The 22,897-nt window shown below is 38.3% G+C and overlaps 1 protein-coding gene across 1 annotated transcript in view; it reads left to right on the top strand.

Annotated features, from left to right (window-relative positions):
* Positions 1-22,897, top strand: part of ST14 (suppression of tumorigenicity 14) — a 70,752-nt gene that overhangs the window by 41,077 nt on the left and 6,778 nt on the right. Inside the window, exons 2-13 of the mRNA XM_012545156.3 lie at positions 5,327-5,486; positions 6,154-6,281; positions 6,536-6,606; positions 8,464-8,621; positions 8,941-8,976; positions 15,998-16,238; positions 18,231-18,370; positions 19,696-19,793; positions 20,565-20,674; positions 20,983-21,113; positions 21,694-21,798; positions 22,682-22,792. Of these exons, the coding sequence (XP_012400610.1) occupies positions 5,327-5,486; positions 6,154-6,281; positions 6,536-6,606; positions 8,464-8,621; positions 8,941-8,976; positions 15,998-16,238; positions 18,231-18,370; positions 19,696-19,793; positions 20,565-20,674; positions 20,983-21,113; positions 21,694-21,798; positions 22,682-22,792 (1,489 nt within the window). The remainder of the gene's footprint in view (positions 1-5,326; positions 5,487-6,153; positions 6,282-6,535; positions 6,607-8,463; positions 8,622-8,940; positions 8,977-15,997; positions 16,239-18,230; positions 18,371-19,695; positions 19,794-20,564; positions 20,675-20,982; positions 21,114-21,693; positions 21,799-22,681; positions 22,793-22,897) is intronic.

Raw genomic sequence — 22,897 nt, 5'->3', positions numbered from 1 at the left:
ACCTCTAAGGTCAAAGAATTACATTTTTTCTGGTGCATGACAGGAGACATAGGACAGTCCCTATAATGATCTGATAAAGGATATATATATATATATATATATATATATATACACACATATGTATGTACAGGTAAATAAATAGATAAGTACAATATAATTTAAAGTAATTTCAAAAGGGAGAAAATCTTAATGCATAGAACAATCAGCAAAAGCCCTGAGTGGGTGCATCATCCAAGCTGTGCTTTGATGAAGTTACAGATTCTGAGCTCAAGAAAAGGTGTTAATTGTGTTCCAGACATTGGGAATCTGCAGAGTTAGAACATGAAATTTCATGTGTGGAACTTGGCAAATAGACTATTTTGGCTGTAAAGGAGGGTGTGTAAATGGAAGTAATATGAAATTAAATTGCAGAGGTAAGTGGGAACTAGATTGTGAAGGTTTTGTATTTTGTATTCTATCCTATATGAATAGGAATGCATTGGAAATTTTTGAGTTAGGGACTGACATGGTTTAAACATGTTTAGAAAATACCCTTTGTTTTCTTCTCCCCTTCCCCCCATAGAGAGTATGTTATTTTTTGCATGTTAAAACAATTTTTAAACTTTTTTATATAAAATTTTGAGTTCCAAATTTTCTTCCTCCCTCTTTCCCCTTTCCTTAAGATGGTAAGCAATTTCATATAGGTTATATTTGTGTAATAGTGCAAAATATATGTTCATATTAATCATGTTATGAAAAAAGAAATAGAACAAAAGGAAAAAATACAAAAAATGAAGTGAAAATAGTGTTTTGATCTGTATTCAGACTCTATCAGTTCTTTCTCTAGATGTGGATAGCATTTTTTTTTTTTAATAGCCTTTTATTTACAGGATATATACATGGGTAACTTTACAGCATTAACAATTGCCAAACCTCTTGTTCCAATTTTTCACCTCTTACCCCCCCACCCTCTCCCCTAAATGGCAGGATGACCAGTAGATGTTAAATATATTAAAATATAACTTAGATACACAATAAGTATACATGACCAAAACATTATTTTGCTGTACAAAAAGAATCAGACTCTGAATTATTGTACAATTAGCTTGTGAAGGAAATCAGAAATGCATGTGTGCATAAATATAGGGATTGGGAATTTAATGTAATGGTTTTTAGTCATCTCCCAGAGTTATTTTTCTGGGTATAGCTAGTTCAGTTCATTACTGCTCCATTAGAAATGATTTGGTTGATCTCGTTGCTGAGGATGGCCTGATCCATCAGAACTGGTCATCATCTAGTATTGTTGTTGAAGTATATAATGATCTCCTGGTCCTGCTCATTTCACTCAGCATCAGTTCGTGTAAGTCTCTCCAGGCCTTTCTGAAATCATCCTGTTGGTCATTTCTTACAGAACAGTAATATTCCATAATTTTCATATACCACAATTTATTCAGCCATTCTCCAACTGATGGACATCCATTCAGTTTCCAGTTTCTAGCCACTACAAAAAGGGCTGCCACAAACATTCGTGCACATACAGGTCCCTTTCCCTTCTTTATAATCTCTTTGGGATATAATCCCAGTAGTAACACTGCTGGATCAAAGGGTATGCACAGTTTGATAACTTTTTGAGCATAGATCCAAACTACTCTCCAAAATGGTTGGATTCGTTCACAACTTGTGGATAGCATTTTTCATCATGAGTCTTTTGGACTTGTCTTAGAAAATGGTATTGCTGAGAAGAACTAAGTCTATCACAGTTGATCATTGCACAATGTTGCTGATATTGTGTATTGTGTTTTCCTGAGAGAACAACAATTTTGAACCCATATGGAGGATGGATTGGAGAGGGTAGAGACTGGTAGCAAGAGGATGAATCAGGAAGCTATTATAGTCTATCAGCAAGCCAAGAATCACTTATTAAGCATGATACAAGTAATTACATATATACAAAATTTGTACAGTATAATTGACTTGGTAATATGTAACATATAATAAATAAAAGAAGATAATTTCAGATGGTGACACTAGAGGAGGTTGTAGAGAATGGGAAAGGAATCTTTCAGAAAATGGAATTTGAGTTGATTCTTAAAGGAAGGTAAAAGTGGGAGGGAAAATATCTGTAGGCATGGAGGACAACCAATGGAATTTATTGAATAGAGAGGAGTGACATAGAACCTTTAGGAAATTCCTTTGGCAATTGAGTAGAATGGAAGAGACTTGAGATAGGGAAGTCAATCAGGTGACTATTCCAATAGTCTAGGTAAGGATGAGGGCTGTGTAAGTGGAGAGAAGGGAAATAGAAATATTGTGCAGGTAGAAATAACAGAACTTGTCAACAGATGGGATTTGTGAGATGAGTCTGAGTGAGAAGTTGAGGATGACATCAAGGTTTTGAGCTTAGGTGATTAGGAGGATGATGATACCTTTGACACTAATAGGGAAATTTGGAGAATAAAGATTTGAAAGGAAAGATAAGTTCTGTTTTGGACATTTTGAGTTTGAGATATCTACCAGACATTGAATTCTATAAGTCCAAAAGGCAGGTGGTGATGTGAGAGTTCAGAAGAGAATCTCAAGTAAGGCAGAGAATGCAGAGAAGCTGATAGATGTCAGAGATGGGGTAGAAATAGAATCAATAGTGACTGATGGGATAGTTGGGAAGAAGGAAAAGTCAAGTGGAAACCTGGGGGACTGGAAGGATAGGGGTAGCCTGAGCAGAAATTGGGAAGTTTAGAGAGGGGTTGGAGGGAAATATAATACTTCTACTTTGGACATGTTGATTTTGATTACAGTACATCCAAGTGGAGATGTCTAACAGCTACTTCTCTTGCTCCTGAACATTTTTGCATTCTGGCTTCCTGCTGAAATTGCCCTCTCCAAAGTTACTAGTGATTTCTTAATTGCTACATATGTTTTCTCACACCTAATCCTTCTTAACCCATTAATCAGTTCCATTTCAGAGTGTTAATCACCTTCCTCTTGGTATCCCTCCTCTCTCGGTTCACTTTTCTGACTCACCTCTCACCTGTTGTATTGCACCTACTCAGTCTCTTTTCCTTGCCCCATCATCCTCATCACATCCTTCTCTAATTGTGGGTATTCTCCAAAGTTCTGACTTGGGCCCTATTTTTCCTTTACGTTTTCTTTCTTGGAAAACTTTCTGCTTCTCATGGAGCTGCTGCCATCCGGTCATTTGCATATCATCTCTCTGTGAATGACTCCCAGATCTGTATTTATATACCCAGTCTTTCCTTTGAGTTTCAGTAAGATAATGTTTGTACATTTCAAACTGAATGTCCCAAAGACAATAAATCAACATGTTTACAATGGAGTTTTCTCCCTAAACCCTTCTGTCTACCAAAACATCCTACTGATGGCTAGATGTGCAATGGCTAAAGCACTGGATCTGGACTCAGAAAAATCTAAGTTCAAATCTGGCCTTTGGATGCTTATTAACTGAGCAGATGACTTAACTCTGTCTCGGTTTCCTCATCTGTACAATGAGCTTGGAGAAGTAAATAGAAAATCTCACCAATATCTTTGCCAAGAAAAACCCCAAAGAAGTCACAAAGAGACATGGCTGAAAAATAACTAAACAATATTATAATAATTTCTGTCTAAGATACTATAATTTTTCATTTTTTCAGGTTTTCATAATTTGGGCATTATCCTAGACTCCTTGCTTTCCCTTACTCTGCATATGTGATCAATTGCCAAATTTTGATTGTTTTGACCTTCACATTTCTCAAATATGACTCCTTTCTACTCAAACAAGTTCCACCTTTGTTCAGGAGCTCATTGAACCTCTAGCCCAGAATATTGATTGCAACAGCCTCCTAATTGGTTTTCTTATGTCAAATCTTGCACCACTCAAGTCTGTTCCATATGTTGCTGCCAAAGTAATTTTCTTTAAGTGCGAGCTGATTGTCTGCCCCCTTTACTTATTCAACTCTAATGGCTTTTTGTTGTCTATAGAAGAAAAAAATAAACTCCCCTGTTTAGCTTCTAAGTTTCTTAATAACCTGGTCCCAAACTATCTTTCCATCCTCATTGGGTAAACTTTGTAAACTAGGCAAACGATGATATTCTCATATGATATTCTCTCCTACTTAACAATTTTGTATACATTTTTTAGTTTTATATTTTTACTATAAGTATTTTTATATGCACTTGTCTTTTCTATTAGAACATAAGCTTCTTCTGAGTAGGAATTGTTTCAGTCTTTGTACTTATATCCCCAATACCTAGAACTGTGTCTGGCACAGAGGCATTAAAGTATTTGTTGATTAAAAGTAGGAATGAGAATTCAGAAGAGAGATCAGCATTAGTTATAGCTGTTTGAGAATCATCTGTTTAAAGATGGCAGCTGCACCCATGGGAAGTGAGAAGATCCCTAAGAGAGAAGAGATATATAGAAAATAGGGATTCAGAGCAGAGTCCAGGAGAAGCTCAGGGGATGGGACACAAATCAGAAGGAATGGTTGGGAAGGTGGAGAACCAAGAGTGACTAATGTCCCAAGACCAGTGGAGGTCAAACCAGGGGATTGGTCAGCTATGTCACAGGGATCAGAAGGGTCATGACTGACAAAGACTGAGGGGAGAATTTTTTGATTTAGCAGTTAAGAGGTTGCTGCTGACATTTAGGAGAGCAGTTTTCATTTAGTGCTAACCACGTCTTGTGGTCTTTTCTTAGCCTTCATTCTTCTTGACCTCTGTAGCTTTGAACACTTCTGATCCTCCTCTTCTCCTTGAAGCTTTCTCTCTAGGTTTTTGTAAGATCTCTTCTGCTTCTTTTCTTACCTGTCTGAATTGGGCTTTAGTGCTGTTGCTAGATCCAGTCCCACCCACTAATTATGGATGTAATCTGAGGTTCTGTCCTTGACCTCACTGTAAAGTCCTTGAAAGCAAGGATTCTTACCTAGCACATAGTGTTCTTTCAGGCACACTTAATTCTTCATGACTCCATTTGAGGCTTTCTTGACAAAAATACTGGAGTGGTTTGTAATTTCCTTCTCCAGCTCATTGTACAGACGGGGAAACTGAGGCATACAGGATTAAGTGACTTGCCTAGGTCACAAAGCTAGTAAGTGCTTGAGACTGAATTTGAACTCAGGAAGATGAGTCCTCCCAACTTCAGGTCCTACACTCTATCCACTGTACCATCTAACTGGCTAGAGTCAAAGAAGCTGGATTCAAATTTTGGTGCTGCCACTTATTTCTTGGATAAACTCCCTTTACCCTTCTGGGTCCCAGTTTTGTTATTTGTTAATTTGATGGCCTTGATTTAGAAGACCTTAAATCTTTCAGATTTAAACAGATGATTCTACGGTTTTCTTCCTCCTAGAATATAAATGTCTTTGAAGAAGGAGTGGAATTCTTGCCAGCTAACAATTCAAGGAAGGTGGAAAAAAGAGGACCGAAGCGCTGGATTGTGCTGCTTGCATTGGTGATCTTCTTCATCCTTCTTTCCCTTATGGTTGGAATTCTGGTGTGGCATTTTAATTGTGAGTATAAGAAAAAGTGCCATTAATATACTAATAGGTAGGAGTGGTCTCTGGGTGGGGTGAATTGAAAGCCTGAATGGTGGTCTGAAGGAAGGATAATGATTGAGATTGAGCGGATTATAATTATTTGTATCTAAAACAGCTATCTCAAACTCAAATAGAGGAGAGGCAACTAACTTAGGTGTTAGACAGAAGGATCCCTGTGAGTTGTATATTGACTTAGAAAATCACACATTAATATTATCTATGTTTAATTGTATTTCCATTTATTTTATTCAAAACTTCCCAAATACATTTTAATCTGGTTTGAGCTTCATTTGGGAATCACATTTGACACGCCTGGTTGAGGGCTCTGTCCTTCTCCATGGATTCCTCTGGACTCTGTAGTCTAAGTTGAGAGATCCCAGAGAGCTGGTGTAATAGGATACAGGATGTGGGCAGAGATATAGGTATATTATTTTGCAGTATCTTCTGGCATTGCCTCAGTGGAGGCAGATGGCCTAGGTTTTAGAGCTAAAACTGGAAAGGACTTTAGAATCCATCTAGTCCCACTCTCTTTATTTTATGATGTTGGGACATTGGCAAAGAGATATTCTATGACAGTGTCTGGTGGAAAGTGGGCACAGCCCTCATCTTCTCATTTGTTTTACTTTTTGGTTTCTTATAGATCAAAATGCATGGGTGCAGAAGATCTTCAATGGCTACCTGAGGATTACAAATGAGAACTTTATAGATGCCTATGAGAATTCCAACTCCACAGAATTTGCACACCTGGCCAACAAGGTTAAGGAAGCGGTAAGCTTTCTTGTAATAAAGTTCTCTAGACAAGAAAGCATAGCTGCCTTGCTGTTCTATTTCCACTTCAATTAATGACACTGGGGTTGAGTATTGGTCTGTCAAAAAACATTTGGGTGGGAAGATATCTTAGACTAGAAAGAGTTCTTGGGTTTGGTGGGTATGAAATGCAGGACAAGTGCAAGCCAGTTGATAGGATATATTGTGACCTTCTCTTCTTCAATTTTCTATGTCCATCTTGTGCTCCTTGGCAGCTAAAGGTTTTATACAATGGAATCCCAGCCCTTGGGCCCTTCTATAAGGAATCTGGAATAACGGCCTTCAGGTAAGGTAGTGGGATTAGAGGCTAGATGGGATATGGGGCAAGAGGATTAAATGGAAAAAAGCCAAGAACTTCTTTACTTGGGTGTGACCTGGCCCCCTTTGGAAATGGACTGGGATAGTGGGAGTTATCTGGAATTCCAGTTTAGGTGACCTGAGGAAAATCAGCAGTATAGGCTTTATGAGACAAAGGGGAACCCTGATCATTGTTCTCATTTGGAGATACCATGGGTCATTGTGAACCTGAATTAGCCCTAGGCTGGGCTCTGGTATGAGTTAACATCAGATGGCTAAACACTGAGGAACAGGGAAGCAATCTTCTACATGGAAACGAAAGGTATAGTGGAAAGAGTTCCAGAGTTTTGATCTCTAGCTTTTTTCAGCCATGTCATTATGAGATCATTATGACTCTCTCAGAGAGTCTGTTATGAAGATTATTGAAATGCAAACACTTTAAAAAATTAATAGTATTTTATTTTTCTAAATATATGCAAAGATAGTTTTTAACATTCACCTTTGTAAAAGCTTTTGTTCTAAATTTTTCTCCCTTCCTCTCCCCACCCCAACCCTCAAGACAGCAGGCAATCTGATATAAGTTAAACATGTGCAATTCTTCTAAACATATTTCCATATTTGTCATGCTATGCAAAAAAAAAAAAAAATCAGATCAAAAGAGAAAAAAAAATGAGAAAGAAAAAACAAGCAAACAAATAAACAAACAACAACAAAAGTGAAAATACTATGTTGTGATCCATATCTAGTCCCCACAGTCCTCTCTCTGGATGAGATGACTCTCTTCATCACAAGACTATTAGAATTGACTTAAATCACCTCATTGTTGAAAAAAGTCACATTTATCACAGTTGGTCTTCACATAATCTTGTTACTGTATACACTGGTTCTGCTCACTTCAATTAGTATCAGTTCATGCAAGTTTTTCCAGGCTTTTCTGAAATCGCCTTGCTCATCATTAAAGAAGACACTTAGTAAGCTTCAAAACTCTACATAAATGCAAGTGGCTGTTAGTATTTAATAAAGAACCTAGAATATTAATAGTAATAACAATAGCTGACATTTGCTTAGCCCCATAAGATTTTTTTTCTTTCTTTCTTTCTTTCTTTTTTTTTTGGCTGAGGCAACTGGGGTTAAGTGACTTGCCTAGAGTTACATAGCTAGGAAGTGTTAAGTGTCTGAGACCAGATTTGAGCTCAGGTCCTCCTGACTTCACAGCTGGTGCTCTATCCACTGTGCCACCTAGCTGTCCTGACCCCATAAGATTTGCAAAGTGCTTTACAAATGTTATCTCATTTGATCTTCACAACAATCCTATGAGGTGGGTATTACTGTTATCCCCATTTTACTGATAAGAAAACTGAGGCTGAGAGAAGTTAAGTAAAATGCCCATTGACCTAGTCAATGTTTGAGGCACAATTCAAACCCAGGTATGAATCTATGTCTGAAGTTTTATTCACTGCCACTCTTTCTTGGGGTCATAGATACTTTTCCCATCGAGAGAGTTGGGAAGAAAAGATAGGAGGTTCTAACTCGGGCCATGAATCTCTAGTTTGTGTGGGTCCAGAGCCCATGTTTGTAAGGAAGGACCCTACCTCCCCTCCCTGCAGATAGAGACCTAAATTCTAGTGACTTCCCTCTGTTGATTACCTTTAGTTTGCCCTGTATACACCTTGTTTGTACATAGTGGTTCATATGCCATCTCCCCCACCAGACAGTGAGTTCCTTGAGAACAAAGACCGTCCTTGCCTTTCCTTGTGTGCTTAGTGCTTAGCCCAGTGCCTGGCAGAGAGTAGGTGTTTAATCCATTGATTGACAAACCTGATTCCATATCCTTCTTTCTTTTCAGTGAGGGCAGTGTCATTGCCTACTACTGGTCAGAATTCAGTGTCCCCCAGTATAAGGCAGAGGAAGTTGAGCGAGCCATATCAAAAGAATATGTCCTGTCCCTGCCTCCCAGGTCCCGAGCTCTGCAGTCCTTCAACGTGGCTTCCATTGTGGCTTTCCGTGAGTTCTGGGTTTAGAGGTGAATGGATGAGCCAGAGTGAGTTGGAGCCAAGAAGAGGGAAAGAAGGGTTAGGAGGAGGGATGGGGGAAAATGAGGGCTGAGTCATAGCCCGGCAGGCTTGGAGCTGTCCTTAAAGGATCTCTCAGTAGAGTCTTTTTCTTTTTTAAAAAATAGAATAGACAGATCCATCAGTCTTGCATTGGGGATCAGAGTTCTTGGCTTATTGATAGAGCTCCTCCCTTTGGGGTAATAAGGAAGCAGGAGAGAAGGAAATACACAAACCTCATAAATAGTCTGTACTTTCTCTTCCTTTTTTAGCCACTGATGCCAGAACACTACAAACAACACGAGACAGTAAGTAATATTTCCTGGAATGCTTTCCCTCTTCTTCCCCACTTCCTTATTTCCCAGGTGCCTTCAGGTCTCAGCTAGAATCTCCCCTTCTACAGGAAGTCTTTCCTCAATCCTCCTTAATGCTAGTGCCTTCCCTCTGTTGATTATTTTCAACTTATCCTATATTTAGCTTATTTGTACATAGTTGTTTCCCTGTTGTCCCCTATTAGATAGTGTGAGCTCCTTGAGAGCAGACATCCTTTTTGTCTATTTTTGTATCTCCAGATAGCACAGAGTAGATGCTGAATGAATGTTTTTCACTTCTGGATTGTATTTACTGTTTGGAAATCTTTGCTACTATCGTTTTTTGTTTTTTTTTTAAGGCAAAACATTTTCACTAAAGCCACGCTGCAAAAGAAAGCAGAGAGCTCTCACCTTAATTTAAAAAAAAAAAAGAGAGAGAGAGAGAGAGAGAGAGTGAGAGGAGCATTTAGACCCAATCAACCTTCCCTCTGGGTATAGACAGGAAACCCCCCACCCATTCCTTCTATCAATTTTATTAAAATCTACCTCTGCATATTGTACCTATTGTTTTTGTTAAAATTTTCTTTCTTTTTTACCCATTCACATACTTCATGATAGCTGCTATATATACCTCACTTCTCTTTCAGACTGAACATTTCTAACTTCTAGTTATTCTTCCTTTTTAAAAAATTAATAGCTTTTAACTTTTCTAAATACATGTAAAAATAGTTTTTAACATTCACCTTCAAAACCTTGCGTTCCATTTTTTTCCTCCCTCACTCCCCTAGACAGCAAACAGTCCACTATAGATTAAATATGTGTACTTCTTCTAAACATATTTCCATATTCATTATATTGTGTGAGAAAAATCAGATCAAAAGGGGGATGAGAGAAAAAAACACACAACCAAACAACTAGTTATTCTTTTGTGGCATGGTCTTTAGTTCTCACTCCACCCTAGTCACACTTGTCTAGACTTGCTCTTGTTTGTCCATGTACTTCCTAAAATGTGGTGCCAAGAAGCAGACCCACAACTTCAGATGTGGTCTGGCCAACGTGCACAGAATAGCTATGAGGATCATATATTTCTAGATGGTATATTTTGATGATTGCAGCCTAAGATTACATCAGTTTTATTTGGTCTACTTTGTGATTCATAGTGAGCTTGCAAACTTCATAAAACTGTTTTCCAGTCATATTTTCTCATCTTGTACAGTTGAACTCAAGTGTAAATCTTGATGATTATTAAATTTCATCATATTTTATTTGGCTATTCTAGCCTATCATTTTGGATCTCAGTTCTTTCATTCATCATGTAATGGTCTTTTCTAGCTTTCTGTCATCTATCAATTTGATAACTCTCTGTTTTTATACAAGGCACTGATAAAAATGTTAAGAAAGACAGCATCTAAGAGAGATCCTTGTAGGATTTTGTGGGACAGCTTCCCTTCTCTCCTCACTCCTAATTAATATAGATTCATTAATAACTAATCTATAGGCATATTTATTTAACCAGTTCTGAATTTATGTAACTTATACCAACATCTAGCATACATCTTTCCATCTTGTCCGCAAAATCATCAAGAGAGATTTTTTTAAATTATTTTCTAAAACACCAGTGAATTATATCTAGGACTTCCCACTGACCTATTAGTCTACAAACTCCATCAAAAAAGAAAATTAGTTTGGCACAATCTGTTCTTGATGCAGTTATGTTGGTACTTTGTGATCATTGCTTCCCTTTCTCAGTGCTCATATTCCATCTCTCTCCTTTTAAAAATTATAGTATTTTATTTTTCCAAATCCATGTAAAGATAGTTTTCAACCTTTTTTTTTCTGAGACAGTTGAGGTTAAGTTGTTCAAGGTCACATAGCTAGGAAGTGTTAAATATTTGAGGTCTGATTTGAACTCAGGTTCTCCTGACTTTAGGACTGGTGCTCTATCCACTCTATCCAACATTCATTTTTGTAACAATTTGCGTTTCAAATTTTTTCCCTCATCTCCTTTCTCTCCAAGACAGTAAGCTATCTGATATAGGTTTAAAACATGCAATCTTTTTTTTTTTTTTTTTTTATTATAGTAACTTTTTATTGGACAAAGCCGAAAAACCCAAGGGAAAAACCCCCCCCCCCCCCCCCCCCCCCCCCAGATGGCAAGCAGTCCTATACATGTTAAATAAATTACAGTATATCCTAGATACAATATATGTGTGCAGATCCAAACAGTTTTCTTGTTGCACAGGGAGAATTGGATTCAGAAGGTAAAAACAGCCCAGGAAGAAAAACCAAAATGCAAACAGTTTACATTCATTTCCCAGTGTTTTTTCTTTGGGTGTAGCTGCTTCTGTCCATCATTGATCAATTGAAACTGAATTAGGTCTCTTTTTCAAAGAAACCCACTTCCATCAAATTACATCTTCATACAGTATCGTTGTTGAAGTTTATAATGATTTCTTGGTTCTGCTCATTTCACTTAGCATCAGTTCATGTAATTCTCTCCAAGCCTCTCTGTATTCATCCTGCTGGTCATTTCTTAACATGAAATCCTTTTAAGTACATTTCCATATTCATTATGTGCAAGAAAAATCAGACCAAAAGGGAAAAAACCACGAGAAAGAAAAAAAAATGAGCAAAAAAAGAGGGGAGAAAATGCTACGCTTTCATCCATATTCAGTCTTCATAGTTCTCTCTCTGGATGCGGGTGGCGCTCTCCATCACAAATCTACTGGGATTGTCTTGAATCAGAAGAGCCAAGACCATCACAATTGATCATCACAATTTTCTTGTTACTGTAAATTGTTCTATTGTTTCTGCTCATTTCACTCAGCATCAGTTCATGTAAGTTTTTCCAGGCTTTTCTGAAATCAGCCTGCTCATCATTTCTTATAGAACAATAATATTCCATAACATTCATGTAACATAATTTATTCAAGCATTCCCCAACTGATGGGCTCCATTTCCAGTTCCTTCTCACTACAGAAAGGGCTGCTACAAACATTTTTTATACAAGTGGGTCTTTTCCCCTTTTTTATGATCTCATTGGGATAATGATCTAGTAGAGATGCTGGTGAATCAAACGGTCTGCACAGTTTGATAGTCCTTTGGGCATAGTTCCAAATTGTTCTCCTGAATGTTTGGATCAGTTCACAATTCCACCAACAATGCATTAGCGTCCCAGTTTTCCCCATGTTCCCTCTGATATTTATCATTATCTTTTTCTGTTACCTTAGCCAATCTAATAAATTTGAAGTGCTATCTCAGAGTTGTCTTAATTTACATTTCTCTAACTAATAGTGATTTGGAGCATTTTTTAAAAAATATAACTAGAAATGCTTTAGTTTCTTCATCTGAAAATTTCTATTCATATTCTTTAACCATACCCCATCTCTTTTATAATATTTTCTAGAATCGTAAAAGTAATTGCACTCGAGATTATTAGCTTTTAGTTTAAAAACTACTTTATTGTGTTTTTGTTTTGAAATTTGGATGGGGATGTTGAGGGAAATTTTCTGTCTCCAGAACTGCAATACTTCTTTTCTTTTCAGCTTTTAAAATTTTGTTATTAATAGAGACTCAGCATTTGTATTTACTGGTTCTTTCAGTTCTCTCAGATGTGGCTCATCTGGTGATGAGCTTTAATGAGCTTATCATTTAGTTGCTCTTTTAGAATCTCCTCACTTATCTTTGATTTCAACCCTTTGTTAGTTATTTCCACTCTATCCTTCCTAATCATATTTCTTGGTAGGGAGAAAAAAAAAAAAACTAGAAGTAAAGTAAGCATCAAATAATTCTGTTTATTTGCCCATAATCATTAATCTATTTACCAGTCTTAGTCACTTGTTTGTGGTTTTTCTCTCATCCTTTGTTTAGCTTTTCTAAAAAGCAGCCCTTCTTACTGTTCTTAATATTTATTTATTGACAACTTCAACTCATTCTTCATATTAACACTCCTTATTCTATTCTTACAGCACATGTTCCTCTTATGTATTCATCCATGGCTATTTATGATTGTATCATAGGATTACATCCTTGGAAATGGAAGGGACCTTCCAAGTCAACTACACTAACTGCTTCATTTTACTGATGAGCATTTGGGAGCCAGAGAAATTAATCACTTTGAGCACAGGGAGCCTGAGTTCAAATCCAGTATTCTTTTCACTGTATCACACTGCTCTTGCTCACTTGTTCTTGACTTTTCTTGTGTTCTCTCTCTCTCTCTTTCTCTCTCTCTCTCTCATTTAATTTTTAAATATTTATTTCAATTATTTTCTTTTATGAATATATCCCTTCTCCCACCCCAGGTCATCTCTTGTAATAAAAGAGAAAGAGGAAAGAAGACAGTTTAGCAAATCCAGTCAACACATTATTTGTGCACGACAGTTTATACTATGTATTCCATACCCATTATATCCCATCCCTGTAAAGGAGAGCATTTTCCCAACAGGATCAGACTTCTTTATTATAATTTATATAGAAGCCAGTGTGTTTTTTGTTTTTTCCCTATACATTGTTGTGTTCATTGTGTGTTTTGTTTTTCTGGTTCTGCTTATTACATTCTGTATCAGTGTATACATCTTTCTATGCTTCTGAATTTTTCACATTCATTATTTGTTAGAGTGTGGTAATGTTCCTTTACATTCATGTGCCACAGTTTGTTCAGCCATTTCCCAGTCAATGTGCAACTACTTTGTATTTAGTTCTTTGTTTCTATGTACTCAAAGTACTGCTTTGCATATTTTGATGTATTTGGAATGTTGTTCTCCTTTGTATACATGATTGTTTGTTTTTAAATTAAATTGGTCACTGAGTTCCCTGCAAATCCACATTGATCTCTTTAAAGACTGATACACTTTCTGTTTCTCAATAGAGTTGCCAAATTTTGTCCTTTCTACAAACACTTTTTACAGCTCTCTTTTCTCTACTCATATAGCCACACTACCTCACTCTTAATATGTTTTCTCTTGAGTTATGAGCTGTTGATTTTTCTCCCTGGCTTAAGTTTGTCCACACGTTAATCCATTCTCCACAAAGTTATTAAAGGTGATTTTCCCATACTACAGGTCTGATTATATCTCTCCCTTTCTCAGCAAATGCCAATGACTTTCTGTTGATTCTACTTTTAGGATCAAAGATGAACTTTTTTTGGCTTTTAAATTCTTTCTTGACCTGCCACTAGTTTACTTTAATTCTCTTCCCTCATATCTTGTTTTGTCTTAAAATTTTATTTTCAATTCCAAATTTTCTCTCTCCCTCTTGGGAGATAAGAGATGTGATACTATCTATAGGAAGTTGTACAAAACATATTTTCACATTAGCCATGGAAAAGCTAATGGGGGGGGGGGGGGGAGAAAGCAAGAAAATAAAGAGAAAAACATATGCTTCAGATATGCTTCAGTCTGCACCTCTCTGGAGATAGATAGCATTTTGTTTCTTGTGACCTTTGGAATTGTCATGGATTACTGTATTAGTCAGTGTTACTAAGTCTTTCGCAGTTATGATTATTGTTACAATGTGCTGTTACTATGTACTTTGTTCTCCTGGTTAGTCTAATTTCATTTTGCAACAGTTCCTACAAGTCTTCCCAGGTTTTTCTGAAACTATCCCCTTCATCATTTTTTATAGTACAATACTATTCCTTCACATTCATACATCATAACTTGTTCAGCTATTCCTTAATTTATGGGCATCTTCTCAGTTTCCAATTCTTTGCCACCACAAAAAGAGCTTTTATAAATAGTTTTGTATGTAGTTTATGACTTTAAAAAATATTTTTCATTATAAAAATAAAAAATTCAAACATTTCTTTTTTTGAACTTTAATTTTTATTCAGTTAGCAAGTATTTACTTTCTCTTTCCACCCCAAGAAAAGTAAAGTAAAACAAAAACTTTGTAACAAATATGCATAGTCAGGTAAAACAGAGTCCCACATTGACCCAGTATAAAAATGTATCTTTCATCTGTACCTTGAATCCATCTCCTCTCTGTCAGGAGTGAAGAATGATATGGTTCATCAATAGTCCTCTGGAATTGTGATTAGTCACTATGCTGATTAGGGCTCTTTTTTTCAAAAAAATTATTATTTTTTTTTAATAAACAAAAATTTATTTTCTTTTCCATTTTCCTCCATTAGGAAAAAAAAAAAAGCAAAACCCTTGTAACATATATGGAAAATTAAGCAAAGCTAATTCCTTCATTGGTCAAGTCTAAAAACATGTCTCTTTCCATACTAGAAGCTCTTATCATCCCTCTGTCAGGAGTTTGTAGGATGCCTCATTATCAGTCTTTTGGAATTGTGGTTGGTTATTAAATTGCACCGATCAGAGTTCTTATGTCTTTCAAAATAAACACAGATCTTTCATTGTACAAAGAACAAGAAAGAGAATTGTGTTTGGAAATCAAACTTCTTTTTTGTAAAATATATAAAATTTAATAAAATTGTTTGGTTTATGTCCCTATTTGCACTTTTTATCTTCAGGCTTTTAAAAATGTTTAATTGAGGCTCTTTCTTTTTTTCCCCATGTGTGTCAGTACCCACTAACTCACCCTCTTCCCCAGATAAAAGCCCTTCCCTATAACAAATTTACATATTCAAGCAAGAAAGTGAGCACACGGTCCATGTCTGAGACTACAAGTCTCTTTCTGTAACTAATTTATGAGCTTTTGACCAGAAGGTGGGTGGTGCGTTTCATCATCAATCTTTTGAAGGTACAATTATTTGGTTGATCCTTTGATCAGAGTACTGAAGTCTTTTAAAGTTGTTTTTCCTCACATCATTATTGTACCAATCTACCTTTCCGACAATCCATTTATTACTCCCTTTCCCACAGTCAGCTGTTCCACCAGACCTACTTTCTTGCCATTCCTTATGTGTGAGACCCTCCATCTTCCAAGCATCTCCCACTTTCTCCTCACTGTTGCCTCTTAGAATCATGTTTCTTTCAAGACTCTGCTCATAGTCTTTTGCCATTAAACTTTTCCTGATTTGTGATTCTCTCATTTTAAATGCTCTTCTCTGCAGACAGCTGCAGCTTTTCCCTACATGCCCGGGATAATGAGGTGATCAGCTTCACCACCCCCGGATTCCCAGACAGCCCCTATCCAGCCCGTGCCCGCTGCCAGTGGGCACTGCGTGGAGATGTTGGCCAGGTGCTGAGCCTTACCTTCCAAACTTTTGATGTTGCACCGTGTGATGATGATGGGAGTGATTTGGTCATGGTGTATGACTCCCTGAGCCCTGTGGAACCTCGTGCTGTGGTACAGTGAGTATGCTGGGGCTCAAGCCCCTTGCAACACTTTGTTGGAAAGGTAACAAACAGGCAAGGAGAACAGGGCAGCATAAGGAGAATTGGAAGGGAGAGGATGGGATGTAATGATCACATTAGCGAACATTTATGTGGAATTTTAAGGGCTCCAAAGAACTTTACACAGGTCCTTTCATTTGCTGTGTTGAGATAATATTTGCCGGCTAAGCTTGAGGCACTGATCTTTTTTTTTTTTTTTTTTTTTTTTTTTTTTTTTTTAATTTAACAGTCTTTTATTTACAGGTTATATGCATGGGTAACTTTACAGCATTAACAATTGCCAAACCTCTTGTTCCAATTTTTCACCTCTTACCCCTCTACCTCCTCCCCTAGATGGCAGGATGACCAGTAGATGTTAAATATATTAAAATATAAATTAGATACACAATAAGTATACATGACCAAACTGTTATTTTGCTGTACAAAAAGAATCAGACACTGAAATATTGTACAATTAGCTTGTGCAGGAAATCAAAAATGCAGGTGTGCATAAATATAGGGATTGGGAATTCAATGTAATGGTTTTTAGTCATCACCCAGAGTTCTTTCTCTGGGCGTAGCTGGTTCAGTTCATTACTGCTCCATTGGAAATGATTTGGTTGATCTCATTGCTGAGGATGGCCAGGTCCATCAAAATTGGTCATCATATAGTATATATGTATATAAGTATATATGTATATATGTATATAGTATATATGTATATATGTATATAAGTATATAATGATCTCCTGGTCCTGCTCATTTCACTCAGCATCAGTTTGTGTAAGTCTCTCCAGGCCTTTCTGAAATCATCCTGTTGGTCATTTCTTATAGAACAATAATATTCCATAATATTCATATACCATAATTTATTCAGCCATTCTCCAGTTAATGAGCATCCACTCAGTTTCCAGTTTCTGGCCACTACAAACAGGGCTGCCACAAACATTCATGCAAATACAGGTCCCTTTCCCTTCTTTATGATCTCTTTGGGATATAAGCCCAGTAGTAACACTGCTGGATCAAAGGGTATGTACAGTTTGATAACTTTTTGAGCATAGTTCCAAACTACTCTCCAGAACGGTTGGATTCGTTCACAACTCCACCAACAATGCATCAATGTCCCAGTTTTCCCGCATCCCCTCCAACAATCATCATTATTTTTTTCTGTCATCTTAGCCAATCTGACAGGTGTGTAGTGGTATCTTAGAATTGCCTTTATTTGCATTTCTCTGATTAATAATGACTTGGAGCATCTTTTCATATGACTAGAAATAGTTTCAATTTCTTCATCTGAGAATTGTCTGTTCATATCCTTTGACCATTTTTCAACTGGAGAATGGCTTGATTTTTTATAAATTAGTTAATTCTCTACATATTTTGGAAATGAGGCCTTTATCAGAACCTTTGACTGTAAAAATATTTTCCCAGTTTATTGAGGCACTGATCTCATAGTGTAGAAGGCTATGCGTTGCTTTTAGTTAAAAGCCATTCAATAGGAACAGCTGGGTGGTGCAGTGGGTAGAGCACCAGCCCTGAAGTTAGGAGGACCTGAGTTCAAATCTGCTCTCAGACACTTAATACTTCCTGGCTGTGTGACCCTGGGCAAGTCATTTAACCCCAATTGCATCAGCAAAAAAACACACAAACAAACAAGAAAAGTCATTTAATAACTTCTAAATTGGGGCTTTTTTTTTTTTTTTTTTAAAGACAGTCAGGATTAGGTGACTTGCTCAGGGTCACATAACTACTGCTGAAGCTGATGAACCCAGATCCTTCTGACTGCAGACCTGGTGCTCTATCCAGTGTGCTGATTATGTTTAGGGGGCTTTGCTTGTGGTCACTTTCCAGATCCGACTCCTGAAATACGGGCAGTTGCAGCAGGGTTAAGATCCGGGTCTAAAGTGGGGAGGAGGCCTCGGGGGCTTGCCTGCCCCTTCTTCCCTCAGGCTCTTCCTCCTTCCTTCCCAGGCTGTGCGGCGTTTACCCTCCGTCCTACAACCTGACCTTCCTCTCCTCTCAGAATGTCATGCTCGTCACGCTCATCACCAACACTGTGCGGCGTCATCCCGGTTTTAAGGCCGAATTCTTCCAGTTGTCCAAGATGATGGGTAAGGAAAGGGTTTAAGGTGGGGTTGGGGAATGGGACAGGCACCTGGGTGGTACAGTGTATACAGTACTGGCTCTGATTCCACCTCAGACACTTAATAGTTGTGTGACTGAGCAAGTCGCTTAACCCTGTTTGCCAGAACACAAATGATTTTGTTCAAACTTCTTTGCTCTCTAATCTACTTTGCACATGGCTACCAAACTTTGATATTTCTAAAAAATCATTTCTGCCCACATCCCTCCCCTGCTCAAGAAGCTGCAGTGACTCCTATTGTAGCTAGGATAAAGCACAAACTGCTTTGGGTAGCACTCAAAGCTTTTTGGCTTCCTGGATAGAGATGCAAAATATGACCTTCCTTGATTATGGAATCAGATTCATTGGTCCTGCTTAGAAGAGCCTCCTTATTATTTCTTGTTGCTTTTCCCTATAACTTTCCATGAGTTGTCTTACATGGCTAATTTACTTTCTCCTCACCTCAGCCCCTTGGAATATTAAGCTCTTTCTTCAAGGTAGTTTTCATCTTCTATATAAGGCCTTTCCTGATATTCCCAATTGTTTTTGCTTCCCTTCCTCAAAACAACTTTTTACTTTGTAGATTTTCTTTTGATCATATATATATGTATACATTCTCTTTCTCTCTCTTCCCCATTTCTCTTCCCCCATTAAAATGTGAGCCCCTCAGAGGGAAGAGAATATTTTTGTGTTTATAACTTGACTCCCAACAGTGCCCAAATTTTAATAAATACTTACTGAATTCAGTCGAAATCCTCAGCAGTAAGGATGCTTGGGAAAGTGGAGGCTGGTGTGCCAGCTAAGGGACAGGTTGGATCATTTGAAACATATAATACTGGAGCCTCTATGGCAGGGGTCCTTAATTTGGAGTATATGAACTTTTTTTTTAAGAAAATATTTTGAAAACTGCATTTTAACATAATTGTGTTTGTAAGCATATGTCTTTTATGCATTTTAAGAACTTTATTCTGAAATGGGCTTCACCAGACTGTCAGAGGGATCCATTGCACACAAAGGTTAACAACTTCAGCCTTTATCTGCTGACTGTGAGGTTGAATCAGCAGCTTGGGTTTTGAGGATTATCTTAAAGGAAGCCCATGAAGGCCTTGGTGAATCCAACCATCACAGAATTTTTAGATCCTCATTACTGTTCCTCCCACCCCAGAAATAAGGTAGAAATATAGCAGTATCTTTGGCTTCTCACCTGGAAGCTCCCATTAAAAAGAATCCATCTGATCTGTCTCTTCTTATGTCTTTCATCCAAACTCTGTTTATGGATGTCTCACACTGCTTCTCATGTTTTTTGACTTTCAGAATGTGGAGGTCACCTAACTGGAGTGCAGGGGACATTCAGTACTCCCTACTACCCAGGCCACTACCCCCCAAATATTGACTGCACGTGGGATATTGAGGTAGGAGTTAGGTGTGTCTAATTATGTACCTAGTACAATAAAGTAGGAGACAAGGAAGAAGGGACGGGGAAAAGGCTATGTGGTGTTACAACATGACCTTAAAAAAAGGGCTTCAAGAGATGGCAAGAGGCTCCTAGGGCTGATCTCCCTTTAATTCTAGTTTCTTTCTTCTCTAATGACCCTCCAGTGTTGGAAATGCTAATCTTCCCTAGCAACAGTTTCTGGTGTCTCACTAAAATCTTGTTAACCATCTAATCTATGACCTTTCTGGTGCAATTTAAACCAAATGTTGTTAGACTTGTTCACCATCAAAAGCCCTGGGCTTCCAAGTCTCTGCCTTGGTCTGTGACCATGGGCAAATCACAGTATCTCTTTGACCCTTGGGTTCATCATATGTTAAACAGGAATAATCATTCTCTCTCAGGGTCATTGGGAAGAAAGGACTTTGTGAACTTGAAAACACTAGACAGGATGACCCCCAATCTTAGTGTAATTCTGAGCTGCTTAAGATATTAAAGCCAAAATTGCTCTGAAATCTTTGGCCCATTGTTATAAATTTGAATTATCTGTGTTTTCAGTATCTTTAGTGTCACTAATATTGGGTGAAATGTCAGGGGAAGGAAATGAGAGACAATGAAGAATTTGAAGAAAGGAATAAAACAATTTAGATTCTTTTTAGGAACAAGAATGGTGAGAGAAAGACTTTCCTTTCCAAGATCTTGGGATAAGGGCTTAGGGGAAAGAGTGGCTGAGTATCACTTCCCTTTGCAGGTCCCTGCTGACCAAAATGTCAAGATTCGTTTCAAAATTTTCTATCTGGTGGAGCCTCACAAAACCTTGGGGACCTGCACCAAGGACTATGTGGAAATCAATGGGGAAAAGTAAGTGTTCTGGGAGAAATGGAGAGAATTCTCAACGATGCTTTCTATTAGAATCGTGTGTGGTGGAGGAGATTGGGGTGACCTTCCCTCCCCTGGGTGGCTCGCTCCTAACCCCTTATCCCCAGCTTTGTCCCCTCCATAGGGGTCTCCGTTCACTCTGACTGACCAGTGGGGATTTTCCCAGCCTGTTTAATGGACTTGATTCCCCCCCTCCACTTCCTGACCCCATAATCCCTTCCCTCCCTCTGGCTGAGGTTCAGTAACGGTCACAAGAATGCACATCATTTTTCCTCTCCTATCCCCTTCAGGATCTGTGGAGAGAAGCTACAGTTTGTTGTGTCCAGCAATAGCAACAAGATCACTGTCCATTTCCACTCAGACGAGTCCTATACTGACACAGGTTTCTTGGCCGAGTACCTCTCTTATGACTCCAGTGATCGTGAGTAATTGGGGGGGGGGGGGGGGGGGGGGGGGGAGAAGGTGGCTTTGGAAAGTTAGCCTGTTTGGAAATTGGTCCAAACACAAGGTTTTGCAAGGATCAGCGGTGAAAAATTATCCTTGCATTTATTTTGAAAATAAAAAACTTCAATTAAAAAAAAAAGGAAATTGGTTCAAGATAAGCTTCTAACTTTTTTCATATTTATAAAGCATATAGCCATCAGTTTATTTGATTCTTACAACATTATAATAAGGCAAGCACATTAACCCTCATTTTGCAGATGAGAAAACCTCTAGTCCAGAAAGGTTGTGTGTACATGTAGCAAGTGACATAATCAAGATTGAAACTAGGATCTCCTGATGCTCAGCCTTTGGCTCTTTCTAGTTTAGCATTGAACTTTCCAAAGAGATTTCACTAGAGTTTTCTGATCCACATCCACTGGTGTCCAGGGCTCTCTCTTCTTACAGTCCTTGCCCTTAGGTATCGAGTAGGAGGTTTTCAAATTAATTAAATTAATAAATGAGAACTACAGGCCTAATAGGGGCCCCCCACTTTTCTCCCTCTACCCTTTCCCCCACAGCCTGTCCTGGCATGTTCACCTGCAAAACGGGGCGCTGTATCAATAACGCTTTGCGCTGCGATGGCTGGGCAGACTGCACAGACTTCAGTGATGAGCTTGAGTGTGGTAAGTCGAGGAGTCTGCCATGGGATAGACTTGGTCTCAGGATGGTGGCCCTGGGCCTGGGCCTCCTGCTCAGCTGCCCATTCCCTGCCTTTTGCCCTGCCTGTGTGGGCACACAGTGCCCCCATGACTCCTTTATCCCATGGATACTTCTGAGCCCTCCCCATTTCCTACCCCCAAGCGGCTACCCTGTGCCTTTCATAAGATGAATCCAGAGCTGGTTGGGAACCTCATATTGAAATTGTTACTCTTCCACATCGTGGTTCCAATATATCATACGTGGATCGGCATAAGATATGAGATGGTATTTTGGGGGAACTTTGTGGAAGTTGCAGATGACCAGCGGATGACTTTAGTTATTGAGGACTCTGAATTCAGTATACACTTCATACCTTGTGTGCAAGTGAGAAATAAAAAAGGGAACACTTTGTGTGGCTCCAGCCTTCAGGGAAACATGCATTTTACATAGTATATAGGACACATAAGATCTAAGATCAACATATGTACCATGATAATTCAGAGTTCTTCTCTGGTATGAAGGGAGAACTAAAAAATTTTATACCTATTTTCCAGGTCACAGAGTCATTATGTCTTTAACCCCCATGATGTGGAAGGGATAACCTAGTCCAGGTTCTCCTCACTCTTGAAGCCCAAATTTAAATCTTTTTTAGTCTTTTGCCTGAATTGGACATGAAGCATTTCTGTAGCATTTGCCCGGTAGCCCCTGAACACTCTAGGTATTCCTTTTTCCTTCTAAGTATGTTGTTATTGTCTAAGCCAGATGAGTTATCTGAGATTCAGGCCCCCTGACTCTTCTGTTTGCAAGTGCCCTCATTTCTCCATCACTTTGCTGCTCACACCTCTTCTCATTTCATCCCTCCAACAGTGTGCAACTCAACCTTCCAGTTCACTTGCAAGAACAAATTTTGTAAGCCCCTCTATTGGGTCTGCGATGGCCTGAATGACTGTGGGGATAACAGTGATGAGCTTCAGTGCAGTGAGTAATTTCCTCAGCATTTAGGGTTCCTGGGGAAGGGCCCTGGGGTTCTTTTCTCTGAGGCAAAGCTGTTGCCTATTCCATTTACCCCTTTTCAGCATCCTA

Source organism: Sarcophilus harrisii, chromosome 3, assembly GCF_902635505.1.
Source record: "Sarcophilus harrisii chromosome 3, mSarHar1.11, whole genome shotgun sequence".
Lineage (NCBI taxonomy): Eukaryota > Metazoa > Chordata > Mammalia > Dasyuromorphia > Dasyuridae > Sarcophilus > Sarcophilus harrisii.
The sequence above is the reverse complement of the archived record's forward strand: the minus strand, read 5'-3'. Positions and strand labels throughout refer to the sequence as shown.